This window comes from Manis javanica, chromosome 2, assembly GCF_040802235.1.
Source record: "Manis javanica isolate MJ-LG chromosome 2, MJ_LKY, whole genome shotgun sequence".
Classification (NCBI taxonomy): domain Eukaryota; kingdom Metazoa; phylum Chordata; class Mammalia; order Pholidota; family Manidae; genus Manis; species Manis javanica.
The window spans coordinates 196,324,340-196,344,469 of record NC_133157.1 but is presented as its reverse complement, the minus strand read 5'-3'; the positions used below and the strand labels follow the sequence as shown (position 1 = coordinate 196,344,469).

At 31.3% G+C, this 20,130-nt stretch overlaps 1 protein-coding gene across 5 annotated transcripts in view; it reads left to right on the top strand.

The window, feature by feature from the left end:
- Positions 1–20,130, top strand: part of CSMD3 (CUB and Sushi multiple domains 3) — a 1,174,595-nt gene that overhangs the window by 273,040 nt on the left and 881,425 nt on the right. For all 5 annotated transcript variants that reach the window (XM_073229983.1, XM_073229982.1, XM_073229981.1 and 2 more), the window contains exon 4: positions 9,903–10,097. In XM_073229983.1, coding sequence (XP_073086084.1) covers positions 9,903–10,097 — 195 coding nt within the window. The remainder of the gene's footprint in view (positions 1–9,902; positions 10,098–20,130) is intronic.

The window sequence follows — 20,130 nt, the reverse complement described above, 5'->3', positions numbered from 1 at the left end:
GGAATCACTGCTGTTCATGCTGTGTCATTCTGAGACTCTCTGGAAGCATCATTGTAGCATTGGCCCTTAGACAGCTACTTCAAGGGCTCCCCCAAGTGTGACCCTAAGATTCATTTCTGAAGTTTCATTCTTTGTTTCCTCACAAGTATGGAATTCTGTGTAAGCCATTTGTTTTTCATAGTACCCTTGACCACATGTTGTACATTTCTTTCTGGGTCTTGCACCATTTATTTGATGCTTCTCTTGATTCTTCTCCAGCTAGAATCCTACTCATTCATTACACTGTTCTTCCTTTTGTGTAAGTAAATAATAGTTAATTATTTTTTTTTCAGCTCATGGAATCAGTTTTATTATTTAATTGCCAAGTCTTACTATGCATGTTTTATGTTTCCAATTGAGTTACAAGTTCCAAAAGAATAGAAATGGTTTCCTAATTTTTTTTATCCTTTTGACATTTGTATCTCAGGCTTCAGTAATTATTCAGTGATTGTTTAATTGCTGAAATACAGTGGCATTTCTCACTCACATTGAATGAATGTATAATCTAGCAAATTATCCATAACCAGTTTAACATATCTTTTTAAAGAAATAAATTACTTTTATCCAGAAGTCTTAAGAAAGATACTTGTCCCAATTCTGTCATAGGCGAAGAGAGTCTATTCATATTTTTCTGTTATTCTGAACCAAGCTATGAAATGCTCTCAATGCCAGATGCAGCATTAGTCCATTTTTAGAAACTTTAAGGATAGTTGCTAATATGGCTCTGTTCTATAGTTTTAAAATTTCTTTTGCTTTGTTAATATTCTGGTAACTATATAGGATATTGTTAGGTTTAAACAATCACAAATTATTTTTTTGTATTTCATGAACTTTCCAACCATCTATTTTAATACATTAATAGTTAAAAAGTTTACAAAAAAAGATACAATATTGTTTTTATAAATTCATTTTAGGTGGTAAAATTTATTTTGCTAAAAAGGGCACAGATATTTGAAAGTGAAAGAATATTAATTGCCTCTCAATCACAGATCAAAATTACATATCCACTAACTGCTAGTCCTTGGATATTGTGCAATGGATTTCCTCCCATGTATTTGACCATTGCTCTAAATCTGACTCTCAGAACTTTTATCTGTATTGCCTTTGGGCCTGACCTATACCCCAGTATCAAAACTGAATCATGTTACCTAGACAACATAAATTGTTGTTTTCGGTTTTACACTAACTCTTCCACTGCTTCATACTTTCCTTAAAAATACAAACCACCAGAAAACTTAACTTAATTAAAATAATTGTGACAATAGACCTTTCTCTTTCTATTACTTGAAATACATTGCAATCTGTGTGCATTTTCCTTTCCCCCTTTCCCATAGCAATCTAGTAATCTATTTTTGTCTTAGGCAGACTTGATAAAACACTGCTGGTTTGCTCTCATTTCTTCTCTAGCAGCCAATAGTTTGAGTTCTCATTCATTATGTTAAAATAATAATTTAAAAAATGCTATTTGTCCTTTTGATTGCCATATTTTAACCTTTTTGGGGCTTCAGGATGGCTTTCAAAATAGCATATGTGGCCTAATATTTGCTTCATCTCCAGCATCCCAGTGAGGACTGTTCAACCAGTGGTTTACATGACCAATGGTTTAGTAATTATGCTCATGCTTAGGAATTGGTTATAAAAGTTAATGCATTTTCGTAAAAAAACAGAAACAAAAAACAGATTTGAATGGCACAACTATGTAATTCGGTCCATACAGTATCACATGTTGCTAGTGTAGTCTTTGCTTACTTATGACACAAATTTTATTTATGATATGCTACAGGTTTCTTCTCAACTGGTTCCACTCCACTGTTTTGTGTTTAAACATTTATTCCTACAAAACTGTGTGATGATCATCTTTTATATATTTCTATTAGAGGAGATAATTAAATGAGCAATCCTTTTTTGCTTGTTAACCACATACCACAAGATGTACTGAGTTCTTGACACACAAAGATGAATTATAGCCTCTGTTCTCAATATGCTCACAGTCTGGTGAGGAAGTGAATGTATAAAAAAATACATCTCATTTAGTTATATATACTGAAATAAAAGCTTGTGGGGACATGACAGATGTAATAACTGATTCAGAATATTCACCAGAAGTTAGTTCAAACCAAACTCCCCCAGTGAATTCTAGATGGCACATTTTATATCCAATGCTAATGAAATGGTTCAGTATCTATAATAAAAGAACATTTTGTACCACTAGAAAAGTTGGAAAATGTGTAAGTTTGTTTAGTGATTTGAAGTCTCAGAATGAGAGGTACTAGGTGGTTCAGCTTGATGATATGCTCTCCTAAATTATTTTTAATCATCTGGGAAATAAAACCCTAAGATTAATTTTCTGTAAGAAGTACAAACAACTTGATTTTACTTCCCTTAGTAGATATAATTTTACAGTGTTTTAAAGCATTGTTAATTGATCTCAGCAGGATCATGTTTCATCTCTGACTGGATAATTACACAATTCTGTAGTCATGGTATCCATTATCCTTTGATTTGATTTTCATTCTAATTTTCAAGGTCAGATTTTTTTCTCTGATATTTTGCTAAATATCTTGCCTTTCACAATTATCCATATGTTCCTAAAAATAGCAGATTTTTTTTTTTAGAGCTAAGGTTGTTTTAGTATGTTTACTTTTTCTTTTTAGAATGGTTTCACAGACTTTTATTGAATTTCTCCAAGGAAAATATTATGGAAACTCAGTTTTCTTATATTCCTTTTTGTATACTCTCTTTTAGGATTTAACTTGTATTTAACATTTAAAAAAACTTATGTGAACTTTGTTAAGGTGCAATATATAAAATATATATTTTTGTAATCACTATAGCTGGCATGATGCTTCATATATGATATCCACTAATGAATCAATGATATCTATAAGGAAAACTTTATGAATTTGGTTTTACAAATCTTCCACCAGGAATTGAGATTACACCTTGAATTTCATTTATGACTTAATAGAAGAATAATTGAATTTTACCCTGATTAAATTATTTTTTGACTAATTTTTAAGACATCAGGTAGGATCTAATGTAGTTAATTTGCATTTAAGGCAGACATTACTCTACCTCTTGTAGATTGTAATGTAATCACACCTAATTTGGATGCCTCAAAAGAAAAATTGATTATAGTAAAAATAAACCTGTACTTTGTTGAGCTAATAATAATGTCTGTTACTTATTGAGTATTTGCTCAGCTTATAAATTACTTAAATATATTTTAAGTAATCATATCAACAGCTATCTAAATTTGATACTCTTACATCCAAATAGCATGTATACATTATTTTGGCTACTCATCTTTCTAAAAATAAATTTTGATTGTCTTATATAACAATTATTCATATTCAAGTTTGGATTAGTATTAAATTAGCAAACTTATACAGTACTTACACATACTTTTGAAAATCTCTGCTCATATGTACATTTAGAATGAATTTCAATGATTTATTCTGTTATTCCCTTTTGAAGAGCTTATAGTATCTCCCTCAAAACACACTTAATGACGGAAATAGTTCTCTTTTTTATTCATGAGACTGCCAGTAAGCTCTGTATTCACTACATGAATCTATCTTTGGTCAACCCTTTCGGAATATATTTTCCCTTTTCAGTTTCTACCTACCACATCCATAAAACTTGTCTCCCTGTATTCCTAAATCTAATAACTATTATAGTAATTTGACTATTATATATATATATGTATGTATGTATTTAATTTATTATATTTTTAAATTTTGAATATACTTGTTACTTCTCCTTTCTTTATCCACCTAACTCCTTATCCTATTTCAGATCTCATTTTAAACCTTATTTCATCAGGAAATTCTTTTCAGACTTCCTCTTACTACTAAGCCGCTATGTCTCAGTTTGGCTATTGATTATTCCATTTGTCATATTATAATTCATATTCTGTAATCAGTTGGTTATTGCCTTGGTCAACACCAAGTTATAAACTCCATGAGGGCAAGGATATGTGTGTTATTTGCAAAACTGTATCCCCAGAGTACTGCCCATGATAGCTGCTTAAAAAAAATAATAAAACTTGTGGAATAAATACTTGCCTTTCATGGATAACAACATGCAATTGTGAAATGATATAATACTTTTTTTTTAAGTTAGTCATCTAGGCTTGAACTACAAGCTACTATTTATTAACTGAGGGGCCTTGGGAAACTTGCATAATCTACCCGAGTCTCAGTTTCCCTTTCTGTACAATGGGTAGAATCATATGTGCTGTTTGATATTTTGTGAGTTAGAAGTGGGAATATGAATGCTTAAGTGTCTAGAACAGAATATGGTGCAACAATTAAGACTATTAACTTTCTCAAATTGTGAACTCTTAGAAAGCAAGGAGGGTGCTTAGAACTCACAGAGCAATGTTAATGCTAACCCTCAAGAGCTTCTGATAAATAAATTAGCTGTGCCACTTACTATGTAATTTGTTATTATGTCTCCTTTTAACTAATAAAGATGAGTGTCACTAAACTCAACCTGTATAACACAATTGGATTTTTATCGGATCTTTTCCAAGTAATCTTTTGCTGCATAATTGTTTACAATTTGGAATAGTTTGTGTAGCCAAAATGCCTTCATATTATTTGTTGATAATTTTAATAGCTCCGAGAAAAGAGGACAAATAAAGAATACATTTTTCCAGCAAAAAAAAAGATGAAGTTTAATTTGACTAAATCATTTATTGTGGATACAGCAGTAAATTTACATAAAGGGTCTCTGGCATTTTCAGACACATATTTTGAGTGTAAAGTCTTCAGACACATTTTCCTGTGATCTTCTCAATTCACTAAACTTCACACTCTGAAGTTATTTCTGTTTTATCTACAAATATGATCTCATGACATAGACTCCAAGAACACATTCAAATGAGGCTATAATACGAAGGGAATTTACTTCATTTGTTTATTTTTACATTAAAAAATTGATCAATGCTCAACCAACAGTACTATGAAAATAACTTTAAAGTAGTTCCTGTCCAGCATACTCCAATCCCATTTTAATCTTTGCATTATGGAATGTCAGATGAGAAGTTGTCAGGTTCTAGAATTTTAAAAAATTTTTTCTTCTCACTAATTTTTCTGCCTTCACCTATAGTTGTTTTTAAATCACCTAATTCTTTCAAACAATGTATTAGTGTCATCTGTTGGTGAAAGAAGGTAACCTCTTATTTATTCATTGAGTGTATTTCCTTTGTTATTACTACATTCAAGGGATTGAGTTCTTATTCTATCAAAATTTGCTAACCTCACTATCTCTTGCAGCAAACATCTCATTTATTAACCAAATGAATTTTTCAGAAAAACAACTATTTCAAAATAAACTGTTCATTTCAGAATTATTCTAGTCTATTTGGTAAATCTGCTTTTAGATGTAATCATTTGCTTCAGAAACACATCGAAGTGGAAAGCACAGTGCTTTAATCTTGCAAGTATATTTGATGAATTGACATGAAACTTCTTCATTTTATTGCTCAAATCTCTATTTCCCTTAAGAATAATTTTAAAATAGTTAAATCCACTGCTTATTGTAAATAGCATGTACATTGGTATATATCGATGATTAGTTATTATCTACCTTACTGAACATAGTAGGGTATGTGTCTTCATCTTCCCCCGAAATTCAAACTCTTGAGAGCTGGTAGAAACTGTTCTTAAAATTAGTCTAATTCAGCTAGTTTTAAAGCTCTGCTATCAATTAAAAAGTTAATTAAAAAGTTCAAATGTACAGCACCATTTATTTTTTAAAAATCAAGGCTAAAAACTAAATGGACAATCAGAATATAATATTTTTTGATGGTGGTTTATATAATTGTCCCAGTTAATAATAAATTTTTGTTGGCTCTGCATCTCGAAGTGGACATAGCTTTAGGGAAGTTCCAAAATAAAGGGTTGGAAGAGATAAAAAATCAAATCCATGAGGAATGACTACAGAATTTGGACCTATTAAACCTGAATGTGAAATATCTTAACTGTCTTTGTGGGTTACACCATTTACAAAAGATGATGGGTATTAGTTCTTACTTATGAAGGTCAAAAAGAAAAGGACAGTTGAAAATAGGAATTTCCTGAAGGTGAGAGCAGATATATTTTGGAATTAATATTTTTGGGGTTTCACTTTGAAAGAGCCTAAATTCTTATCTTTCTACTGGTTTAGAAATAACAGTCACAAGGCAGGCAATAGATGAGGTAATCCGTTAAGATTCCAACCCACTGTTATTCATCCATTAATTCACTTCATATGTTCTCCATTTTTTGTTTTAGGTACTTTGTTCTAGGTAATGTTTATTTGTTCATTTAAATAAAAGTTAAATATGAGTATAACAACTATTTGGAGCTTTCTTCTCTCTTTGGTTTTATTCCTTCACCTAACTGCTTCCTGTGAAATAATTTGGAAACTGCTTTTCTCCTGGATGTATAACTTTATGATAATTGAAGTCCTGACCTTAATTATTTTTTAGGGGGTGAAAAGGGAAAGGAGCAGATTAATTCTAAGGCCACAATGGTAGTTTCATTAAAAGTATTTCCTTTGTTATTACTATATTCAAGGGATTGAATTCTTACCCATTTTATCAAAGTTTATTAACTTCACAATCTCTTGTGCAAACATCTAACTTTTTAATCAAAGGAATTTTATAAAAAATTAAGTTTCAAATTAAAGCATTCATTTCAAAAGTATTTTTAAAGAATTGCCCAAAATTCACAAACAGAAGTATTTTAAATTTTACTGAAAATGAACTTAAAGCATATGCCTTGGAGAAATAGTAAAGTGGATTTTTAAATATCATTAACCTTGGTTACTGGTACTTAAACTATTTTACAAATATTGCTTTCTGATATATCTTTACTGAGGAAGCTTAACAAAATTGCTTGTTATATATAGGAACCGCTGATATTTAATATTAGTCAAGTTCTTTACATTTCTCAGTTTGAGAATCTAAAGTAATTGTTTTAAACTAAGTAAATACTTTATTTCTAACATATGTAACAAGTCATATGACTTCTTGGTGCATTTTTCATTGATTAACCTAATTCGTAATTCATCACTGATTTTTTTTTCTTATCACTATAATTGAAAAGTTCACACAGAAAAATTAATGTTAACTTCAGAAACGTTCCCAGAAGTACAAGTCTGTTATGATAAAGATACAAAATTTCTGCCCTGTGTATAGTTCTTATCCATAAATGACCATTGCTCATTGTAAACTTGTGTCTTCATATTAGAAAGAATTTTATATTTTTATATGTTTACTTAATATTGTCATTGATGTTTTCATTATTATAGTGGCTTGTAATTATTTGGGTTAATATAAAAAGATATTGCATGGAATTAAAATGGGATGAATATTAAGGCAAAAAGGAAACATACTTCACTTTTGTATTGCAATGTCTTTTTTAGCTTTTTACTTTACAGTACTTTCAGACTTTCAGGTATATTGTGAAAACAGTACAGCAAACTCTTATCCAGCTTCCCCTCATGTTAACTACTTATGTAACCACAGTGCAATTCTCAAAGCTACAAAATTAACATCTGTATAGCACTATTCACTACAGAATTTACTCAAAATGGAATACCTTTTAGCTCATGAATTCATTACTTTTTGTATTTGTGTTGATTATTTATAATATTATAGTAATATAAAAGAGAATTTAGAAATAGAAAGAAATGTAATTCTCCCTAACCTTATTAAATTTGGTAAGTTCTGTAATTTCTATATATGTCCATTTTTTCATTTAAAGTGAAATTGCATTTTTCTCTGAAATGACTATTATTTAAAAAGATCTTTTATATTTGTATACTTGTTTAATTTTAAGCATTAAGTAACAAAGTAGGCAATTGGTAAATATATATATCAAACATTTTTAGATATTTTGCATATTGATTTAATTAAAATTTAACACACACTGCAAGTCTTATTGTATTTTCAAAGGTAAATAATAGAGCTGGAATTATAACATAATTTCTCTAACTTTAAAACTATGTCAATTTTTTACTGCATTATATTTTTTCATGTAAGTGAAGAAAAACTTTCCACCTAAAATATGTATTTTTTTCAGATGAATGCTCATGGTTTAGGGTTAAGTTGAAGTACTGAAGTATTGGGAATCGTAGTAATGTAACTATATTTGCTTATCACTGTGTTAATAGAATGTAACTTTGAAAATATCATATAAATAGTATTAATCTGTCTGAATTATCTGTAAAATATGAGTATTACTGATTTAAAATTGCTACAAAAATTAAATAATATAAAATACCAAAGTTTTCTAGTACAAAGAATGACATATAATACCTATTTGGTAAAATTTAGTTCCCGTATTTTTTTCTTTCTTTTACTGATATATAGTTGATATACAATCTTATGTTAGTTTCAAGCACACAACACAGTGGTTCACCAGTTACCCACATTGTTAAATCCTCACTCCAAATAGTGCAGTTACTATCTATCAACATAGAAATATGTTACAGAATAATTGGCTGTATTCTCCATGCTGTACTACCATCCCCAAGACCAACTTATATTATGATTGAGAATTTTTGTGCCCCTTTATCCTCCTCTCCCTCCCCATCCACCCACTCAACCCCTCCATCATGATAACCACCAGTTACTTCTCAGTGTCTGTGAATCTACTTCTATTTCATTCAGTTTGTTTTGTTTCATTTTTATATTCCACAAATAAGTGAAATCATATGTTATTTGTCTTTCTCTGCTGGCTTATTTCACTTAATATAATACCCTCTAGGTCCATCCATGTTGTTACAAATGGCAGGATTTATTTTTTAATGATTGAATAATATTCCATTGTGTATATGTGCCACATCTTTATTCATCTATTGATGGACACTTTGGTTGCTTCCATATCTTGGCTATTGTAAATAATGTGGCAGTAAACATAGGGGTGCATATATCTTTTTTAATCAGGGATTTGTTTTATTCAGGTAAATTTATGAAAGTGGAATTACTGGGTTGTATAGTATATCTATTTTTAATTTTTTGAGCAACCTTCATACTGCTTTAACAATATTCACAAATCAGTCAACGTTAACAAACTAGATAAAACAATATGATCACTTCAATACATGCTGAAAAAGAAAAAAATCTATTATTCAACCATTAAAAAAGAAATCCTCCTATTTGTAACAACATGGATGGACCTAGAGGGTATTATGCTAAGTGAAATATATATATAAATGGACAAAATTCAACATCAATTTATAATAAAAACTCTCAACAAAATGGGTATAGAGAGTATGTAACTCAACATAGTTAAGGTCATACAAACCCACAGCGAACATCATGCTTAATGGTAAAAAGCTGAAAGCTTTTCCTCTAAGATCAGTAACAAGACAAGGATTTCCACTCTCACCACTTTTATTCACATAGTACTGGAGAATCAGTATGAGATTCTCCATGAGATTCACCATGAGAATCAGACAATACAAAGAGATAAAAGGCATCCATATAGGTAAGGAAGAAGTTAAATTGTCACTGTTTGCAGATGACATATTATACATAGAAAACCCTAAAAACTCCACCAAAAAACTGTTAGAACTAATAACTGAATTCAGCAAAGATGCAGGGAACAAAATTAATACACAAGAATCTGTTGTATTCCTGTATGCTAGCAGCGAACTAGCAGAAAAGAGAAACCAGGGAAGCAATTCCATTTAGTTCCCTTCTAATACTTCTGTGTTTCATGTATTGAAATAGATGACATTTCCTTGTTTGTGACTCTTCTTAAAAGGGAAAAAGACATTTGTATCTATATGTGATTTTATGAATCTAAAACTTTAAAATATGTATTAAAATAGTTGTGAATTATTCTTTTCCCCCTCTTCTATAGAACTGCAGAGTAGCTCTTGTGGAAATCCAGGAGTTCCACCCAAAGGTGTATTGTATGGTGCACGGTTCGACGTTGGGGATAAGATCCGCTACAGCTGTGTAACTGGATATATCCTTGATGGCCACCCTCAACTCACCTGTATAGCCAATTCAGTTAATACAGCTTCATGGGATTTTCCTGTTCCCATCTGTAGAGGTAAAGAAAAAAATAATGTTTAATTTTATGCTGATTGAAAATTTGTTTGACACAATGAAAACATTTTAAAAGTAAGAGTTGTAATCAGACAGTATATTTGCAAAACATTTGGCACTAGTGTTGTTCCTTTTTTAAAATCTGAAGCTTAAAAGAAGATACATATAAACAAGAAATATATGTATATATATATATATATATGATCCTATACTACATGATGAGTTTAGAAAAATGCTTTCTCAGATATTATTTGTAAAATGAGATGGTGAAATATATCTCTATATTTATGCATATATTGTGTATATATGGATCTTCATATGTGTCTTAGAAGTTTATGATACTTAGAAATTTAATTAGGCTGTCAAAGACAGATTTGTTTTCATTTTGAAATAGGGACTGAATCTGGGAAACTTTCAGAGATTTCTGGTAGGGGACTTAGCATAGAATTTGTGAAATTAAGAAATGCTAGTTTATTATCAAACTGATGAATATTATTTGTATTATGGGGTAAACACAGTAACATACTCCTGTGAACATAGAGTCAAAGAACAGAGCCTGGAAGATTGAACATGTTCAACATTAACTGAATGTATGGATGAATCTGGTCCACATAAATTCTGGAAATGGACATCATTTTTTCTTGGGCTTTCTTTTATAATAAAGATTAATTAATTGAATTTCATTTATTTTTTGACATGTGCTTCTATAAATGGGAGGTAGAATTGTCCAACTGCTCATTTAAATTACTTTGTAGATTCCTCTCAATCATATGGCTGCTAATGTGTGTAGGAGAGACCCCTGAAAATCAGACACAGTTAGCTTCTTATCTTGGCTTTGACTATTACTGTGTGAGTTACCTTGGGAAAATCATATCAATTTGTTGAGATTCATTTATTTCATTTAAGCAATGAGAGAAAAAAACCTCACCTGTTCCATCTGTCATGAGAATTAAGATTGCTGTATCTGCCTCTCAGTACAGTGTCTTCTGTATGTTGGCATCCTTTCAATGCCAGCTTTCTTTGCTTCTGCTCTGTGACTGCTGTTAGCTACAATTTATGTGAGCCCTTATACTAAGTGCTAAGTCATTTATAAGCATAGTCACTTTTAAATTTCATAACAGTATGAAACAATTGCAAAAAATTTAAAAATAGTTGCTCAAAGCTACTAAGTTAGTAAATGTCAAGAACTATGAAGAGTCTGAGATTTTATTTGTCTTGCAAGTTAACAAGTTTTTCTGCCACAGTTTCTTAGATGAGGATAAGACTCTTGGGTCAGAAACAAAGGAGAGTTTCCTATTTACTGAAGTGTCAGGAGCCTTTGTGTTAGGAGTGTCAGCCTTTTTGTTAGTTCTCCAAGCCCCACTTCTCATAGAACAATATGAAGTATGTGACATCCTTGTACTTGTAGTAGGTGATATTATAGGAATCATGAGCTTAAGGAAATTGAATCCTTTATAATGGGCTTGGCAGCCCTTTACTCCGGAGGGAAGCCTTGCATCTACCTCCCAAGTATGTAAGCAAAATTGTTTTTCACTCTGGTAGGAGTCACTGATTCTATCTTCTGAGGCTATTTGCTATCCAAGCATCTTTGAAACGATAGTCTGGCAAAGAGCAGGACAGTTGGAATCTCTGCTTATAAGATGGGCAGAAAATGTGAAGAGTCCCATGGAGAAATTTCTCCCAATTTATGGTGTGGTGAAGATGCTAGGTTTGAATTCTGGTTCCAAATCCTGTGCTTGCTTTGATACTTCACAAAAATGGTTTGCATCTTTCCTCAAAAATATTTTATTAGAAGAAGGGAAATATAGTTTTATATGTGAATCACCCAAAAGACATAGTCTATTTAATGGATAAAACTCTTTAAATCAAAAGGACTAAAGATATACTTAAAATCAAGAAGCATTTTTAAGAGGGTTCAATGGAGCATTCTGAATACTACCTGAAAATTAATTTCTATTGTGAGACTCCTTCTCCATCTCAGTTCAGACAAGATCCTGTAGTTAGAAATATCTCAGTCTAAATACTGATTGTATCACTTACTGACTAGAGCCTTTAAGAAAAAACTGTATTATTTTGCAAACTCACTTTAGGTGAAGAGATAGAAATTACAACATTCCAATACTGTTAGAGTTTAATATAATAGCATATGTAAAGTGCCAGATACATAGTCATTATTTATGCTAGCTCTATCTTCTCACTTTTTCCGTAGCACTTCTTATCATCTCCTTCTTAAAGAAAGAAATGATTATGTACAAAAACTGGGTGGATAATACCAATTATCCTTTTATCAAGTCTAGCCCTAAAACCAACTCTTCTGTTTTGTTGTTGCTCTTTTGTTTGGTTTTGCCAGAGTTTTACTCTATTTCCCTACTCCTCATCCTGAGGTCCCTTCGGGCTTATTCCATTGACTCATTCTAACCTCTGTTTTTTTTTTTTTTAATCTGTCAAAAGAATGGCACCCACTATTTTTGGAAATTCTGCCTGCTCAACTTAAGTCTGCCAAGCTCACCTTTTCTTCTCTTTAACTGTAATACTAATGAATACATTTACTCATTCAAATATATTTACTGAGGACCTGTCCTGTGGAAAACATTATTTCATGTGCTGAGGATCAAAAGATGATGAAGAAACAAGTCTTTGCTTAAAGAACCTAGTTTTAGTGGGGCTGATCATTATATAATCAAATGATTACCATAATGTGTGATAATTGCTTTAATATCAGAATCTGTAGAGTATGTTAGCCACCTTTATGAGGAAGATCTTAATTTCTCCCAGTTGAGTGGAAGGAAGTTCCGGTAGGGACAGTGCTTTAAGAGAAGATTTCAGAGAGAACATGCTAAAACTACATATAGCAAGGACATTTTCAATGAGGCAATAATTTCCCTTTCTAGCCTCAAAAGTAGTTCTCATGTGCTACTAATATTTACTGGCTAAAGATTGTATCTGTGAAGTCATACTCCATAGAGCACATGATCTAATTTTTTAAGGAGCAATTTATTTCTCACTAACCAATTTTTTAAAACAAAGAATACAGGAATAGTGTATTTGGATTTCATGTTTTTGTCATTCAGTTTAAAAGTAAAGATAGGAGAATATTCAGTCCATGGCTTCCCTCCTCTGCCGGTTGCCACTTGATAGCATACTGATTCTTTAATTTATAACTTTGCAGGGGGCTGATAACCATATAATGATCTGTTTATTGCTTTCCCTGGAGTTTACATAGAGTCTCTCCTTGATGAAACCCTTGCTTTTAGGTAGTTCTTTTGATGATTCCTAACAATGATAGTTTAATTAAGAAAAATGAATGTCACATCAACCTAGAGGGTATATTGGTGGGGTTTTTGTGTTTGTTCACAGGCAGGGTGAATTTTATTAACACCATCTGCTAGTATTTGTAAAAAAAAAAAACCAACTAACTGTCTGATGCTGGTCTAAACAATCTGTAAAAGTGAAACTGAATTCCTATGCTAGAAGTCTGGAGTGAGAATACCTGGCACACATGCCTCTTTTGCACTTCCTCCATTGATAGATATTTCCATGACATTTATCCCCACTGAGCTTTGATGTGGCCTCAGATGTGGCACTTCTCAACTCAGTGCTTCCAACTAATTAGAGCAGTTGGCAGACAAGGTGCAATGGATATGCTATTTCTAAATTAAACATTCTAAAATTCATAATGATATTCTATATTCAAAATGGCATTTTGATGTACACACCGCAGGGCAAATTAATAAAAATGTATTTAAATGTTGCACATAAATTAGAGTTCCATAAATGTACCAAAACCTGGGTCCACAAAAAATCAAACCGTGCAATGAAATGTAATGTATTAATATTTAAGGATTCAATCATAGATAAATTAAGGTTGGTTTGGGATGAAGTTTAGATTAGTAAGAGAAAATTTTAAAAGGGTGTTGTATTTTCTTGATGATTTGAATATATTCATAGCTTAAAGTAAAGACCTTGGATTCCATGAGATTTCAGGGAAACACTGATCAGTGGAGGGATGTTATGCTGTAAAAACGTTGACAGTGTTTATTTTGATCTGACAGGCGAGATCCTTTGTAAAACATTTGTATGTTAGTGATGGAGATGTCATATAGTCAGTGGGTGCCATGTGACCTAAGACAAATATCTGACAGTGCAGATAAGGAAATGGACTAATGGGGGAACTGTTGTTCCTGTCAAAGCAAAAAAAATTGCAGTTAGCTAGATTAGCAGTGGGTAGTGAAAACAGTCTTCTGAGTTTTATTCTTGGGAACAAGACTGCCTACAACTACAACTTGGTAAAGAAAACAACTGATGGAAAAAAGTAGCAGATTGTTTTGTTGGAACATGATTTTATTCTCCTGCTAGAGACCTTGATCAACAATTCTGGATTAAAGTGCAGTAACAAAACATGTAATTGGGATGAATAATTAAAGGCAATAGTTGCAGAAGGGGAAAGAGGAGAGAAAGTTTAGCCAGATGTTTTCTATATGCAAATTATACTACAAGCCTTCCAAAGAAATAGTAACTTCTATCAAGATTAGAAGTAAAACAAAGAAAGCTAATAGTATTGAAGTAATATTTGTAAAGGACACATAGCTGAGAGTGTTTTAAGGATGCTAATGGAAGGGTGTTAATTGTGTTTATATATTCCCATGCTCTGTACTCTGGAAACCATCTCAAAGCATTTGAAAACAGAAAGGGCCACTTATTTTGTGTATCTGTCCTGATTATACACTTTAGCATTCATAAATCTGAGATGTGATATTTAGAAACATGGCACTACACTAGTAATAGACCTAGTTACATTAACAATACTACATTAAAGATGCTGCGTTAATATTGCTACATTAACAATAGATTAATAAAACTCAAATAATTAAAGATGAAAACTGGAAAATATTTTGTTGAATTAAGGACAGAAGTAACTTAGTGTCATGCTTCTATTCATTTCCATATAGTACTCAAACATAATAATATCCTTCAAATTGAAAAGTGAAAATATTTTCTAATGTTAGATTTTTTTGTGCAAGATCAAATCAGAGTCCAGTTCTTTCTATTTTCTGTAACATTACTTTTTAACATTTTTATTTGAAGCTGAATTCTGTCATTCCTTTTTTTAAACATTTGATGAAGAAAATCTAGTAAATTGCTTTCTTTTTCATTAAATCCACTCCAAAAGGATGTTTTAGTGTGATTCCATGAATCATAGAAAAAAATGTTAATTGATAAACCATTCTATGCCAAAGAAAAAATAAATCAAATGTACTGTTGAATATCAAAATGCTATGAGCTATTCCATGCATTAAGAAATCTTATTGAGAATTGGTACCTATAATTTGATTTAATTGATTTTCAAAGATGTTTTTTTAAATATTACCTCAGGAAATATTTTACATGGACTTTGAATTTCTCTACCCTACTTGTTATTATTATCTGAGCAACTTATTTGGCTGTAGCATCTTGCTTTCATTAGCCCTGTCATTTTACGTAAAAGGATCTAGTCTTTTTATGGGAACTGCTGTATTTGATAATAATAAGGAAAATATTTTTTCTGTGTGCCTTTTAATAAACAAGTTAAGTATGAATCACTTGGTAATGGTGGCTATATTATTACCTCAAAGACTGCCAGCAAAATTCCAGTGATGTCACGCCACAAGGAAAAATTTGCAAGTGTCCCAGGTCACCTGCTGCTCTCCCTGGAAAATGCAGCTGTCCCATCAACAGTAAGGCCAACACTCAGTGGCCATTTCATATACCCTAATCTTGTTCTGAAAAGTCCATTTGTGTGATAAAATGAAGAAAATATCCTGAGTAAACTGTTCTGCTAGTATCCAGTATGATGGAACAAGGGACAAATGATTTGTTTTTAAAGTAAAAGACTGTGAGCCTGATTTGCTTCCTGACATGTATTACCTGTGTTTTTTCTTTTATTAAAATTTGAATATTTTTACTTATCTGAGGAGATTGTGAATGTTAGCTTAAATGTGTAATATTAAAAAAATAATGCCCAGCACAAAAAAGTTTCTCCAAACTTGCCAATTGATTACATAAAGTAACTAAAAATAATACAGAAATAATAACTGTCATTTACTATGTTATATATATGTTATACTATGTTATATATGTGTTTAAAATACCTATTGACAGTTAAACATGTGCCTAGGGCTTTGCTATAATGAAGATTATTTTTTAAAACAAGATGGTAAAAGACTCTGGCAAGAGTGGACTCTGGACTAATGAAAGCCTTGCTTTGCTGTACATTTCTGCCACTGAGAATGTACAGAACTTTTATCTAGATAATTAATTTTCCAGATCTCAGTTTTCCCATCTGCATAGGTATGGAAATCCTCACAACTGTATGGTATTCTGATGAGGATTGTATTAGTGAATGCATATAAAATAATCTAATTTATAATATTCAACAAGTAGTAATTACTACCTTATTTCTATCACCATCATCAAAACAGGAGTTTAAAAACAGCTCCAGAGAATGGACATATCTAGATTCTAGGATTATATAAGCAGTGGAATTAATTTTTTCTGAGTTGTGATGGTTAAGGGGAACTTAAAGCACCAGATTAGTCTAGAAAATTAAGTTGGGATCAGCAAGCAATATACAACAGCAGTGAAAATATTTTTCTCAAGAATTACACATTTCTGGAAGTTCTCACATTTGAAGTATATGTAATAACTAAACTGATACCTGTTAAGAAGTCACCATGCATAGACCACACTGCTAAGTAGAATGTTGGATGAAATAGCCCTAGGTCTAATGAAACTCATAGTCTCTTGAATATAAGAACTATAATTTGAAAGATAATCTGTTGGTGACCTGGGTTATCACTCAAATGTGTATACTCTAAAAGATAAAACAGCATTCTTGTATAAGCAATAGGTGTGGCCTCTCATGTATTTCTGATATTTAGAGAAAAAAAATTGGTCCTCTGTTATTATCCTATAATTGTTCTGTTTACTGCTGCTACTAGTAACAGACATGCCTTTGACATTCAGCTGACACATTATTTTCCCTGTTTGATATTTGTGAGTGTGTCTTCCTCCATTCAGGAAACTATTTACTTTTTTTCTTCTTTTCCATCTGGTCTGTAATAACTCACACATTTTTGTTTCTCTATCAGTTGTTCAAATTTTTTGTTCTTTCATCTATAATTCTTTAAAACTAATTTGTTTTCATTGACAATAAGTGGATGGTCATTAGATTAAATGTTCTTTGTTATGATAATGTTTTGTTAATTCATAGAGGCTTAAGTTTTTTTCTTCATGGAAGGATTTCTACTTCTTTCTCTTTCTGTGCAATTCCTAGAAAAATGCTGACAATGTATATTTTGAAAATCAAAACAAGTCAGCTTCTTTTTGAAGCAATGGAGTCTTCAGTTGTTAATGTCTATTTTGTATAACTTTGAGCAGTATACTTCTATTGAGAATATTGTTTGGGGTTTTTTGCTTATTTGTTTTGACAAATAAGAATTTACAGTATTTGTTCTAAATTAAAGTTCCAGATTGATTGAGTAAAGCTTATATTTTTTCAGAAGCTATAATAAATAGCTCATAATGTTGCTCCCCAAATACAGAATTTTATTAATATTTAGCAATATTCATTTCTAACACATATCTACATTTCAAAACATGTAGGAAAAGAAAGTTATGTTATCTTGGTGCCTACAAAGCATTCGCATGATTATATAGGACCATAACTTAAAGAAAAATTGCTGGAGCAGGATTAGCCAAAAAATATACATTGATAGCTTCAGAATTCCCCATGGCGAAATAATGTTCAGTGCATGATAAGAACCTTGAAAAGCAACCGTCTATTAGGATATAAGCTCAGTGAACCACAGCAAAGACCATCTGCTATTCTGTTGCTCTTTGTAAAGCTACCACTCCAAAGATGAGGCAAAATAATTTAGGACAAATGAATGGAGGAAGGGGAATGGTATAGTTCACCAAAGACGTTGGGTAATGCCATGTGACATTTTTCTTAGTGGACTGGATTCATGTGAAAAGTCCTTGGTTTTTATGCTTAGAAAGCACAGTGATATCAAAGATTCATAGGAGTCATTCTGGAATATGCTTCACACACTTTTGGTCTTGGGCTCTTTTTCCCCTGTGCAGTTTCGCTGGTCACGCACTATTAATAAAAGTTATGTTAAGGTTGTGTATGGTTGAGCCATTTTGTGATTAAAGGTATTCCATGTAGATGGTAATGGAGGACAAAAATATAAATTTTTACCTGTGCATGCCTTCAGAAATTTTACTTCTTTGGTCTATGGCTCAATGTCCCTGAAATCTAATATCTTTCTATAGTCACTTTCTTAGGCATTTCCTAGTTGCAGATTTCTCTTGAAAGGAAAGAGATTATTTTGTTTTTTTCTGTATAAGTGTTATGTATATAAAAATGACACTATATATCTTAAATCCTGAAAAAGTATTGACAAATAAGTATTTTGTCTTATTATTTTTGTTCTCATATTGATATCACTGATTTCTTGTGTTTTGATCAACATGCATTTCCTTTCATTTACTGCTTATCTTATGTTTGAAGTTACCGTAGCACTCAAACTAAGTTAAAATATTAAGGTCACTTATGTATTTGTATTTAATTTATAACTAACATAAAAAAGCAGTTGATGCAGCAAAAACACATGAAACACACATAAAATAAAATAAATGCAAATAAGGATAAGTGTTCAGAGAAAATATCAGAAGAGTAAGATGAAACAAGAGCAATGTTAATATACAAATGTGACGTTCTGTATTCTTATATGCCTACTAGGATCAGCCTTAAATTTGGCTTCAATCCATTTGGGAACTTAAACAAATCTGGAAAACATGATTAGTTCATAGTATCACAAAGTAAAAGCAAACTATCTGTGATGGAAAACCAAAACTTACTAAGCAGAGTGAGAAATTTTTATCCAATACATCATAAGGGAGACAAATTTAATGATCTATATAATTTACAATATTGAATGTGAACTTAGGCAATAAACTTCCCCGGGTTATATCACATCTTATTACTGATGTATACATGAGGTTTTGATATTGAAAAAATGGACGACTGTGTTCATAGAATCAGTATAATCGAAATACGCATGCCTAATGTCACTGATCAATGTGAGTAATATAAAAACCCAAGTATCTAGATTTACTTCTGACCCAATTTTTGCATATTTTCAAATTTTGAATCTCTGTTGTTTTGTAAATTTGGCTGGCAAGTTAGTCATCTGAGAACTGAACCGAAGGCATAATGTTTCTGAATTGATAATCTTAATTTTCTTATTCAATAGATGCCAAAAAATTCCGGTTTATATTTACAAATTTCATCCTGAAAATTCAGTATGAATGTATGCTTTATGTATCTATATGAACAAAGACTTTATGCTTAGAATTAATTTAAACTTTTCATTATTTATAAATACAATATTAATTACCCATGTTTTCTGAGAAATGTTATATGATTACATTTCTCATAACTTTTTCTAAAGTGGCTGTTGCTGCAGAATGGTTGTATCTATAATTTAAAAAATCTTAAACAGTGGGGATGAGGTCCTTGTCAATGCAATTGCATATTTAGAAATCATTGCATTACAGTGTATCTATGCCCCAGTAAAAACATTAGGCATCTTATTGCCCTATCCCTGTTTTATTCAAAAGACATAGAATTCTGTGGTTGAAATGTTGTTAATAGTAATATGTGACAATTGTAACATTTTAGAATTAAAGATAACATCTTTGTATTTATATTAATTTAACAAATATATGTTGATTGGTAACAGTTGCTAATTTTAAGAAATTTAGGACTTATAGGAAGCACACATAAATAATTAAATACTGTAGTAAAGTGTAAGCAGCTCCTCTACTGCATCTCCCAAGAAAGGTGCAAGTACAGTATCATGGAAAATCAGAGGCTGTTGAGAATCTTGCCTTGGTGGGAGGGAGATTAAGCTTGATGGAGACTTTAAAATTAACTAACATTCATATTGTATTGCTTCCTTCCTTTTTATCTCAAAACATTTAATAATCACTTT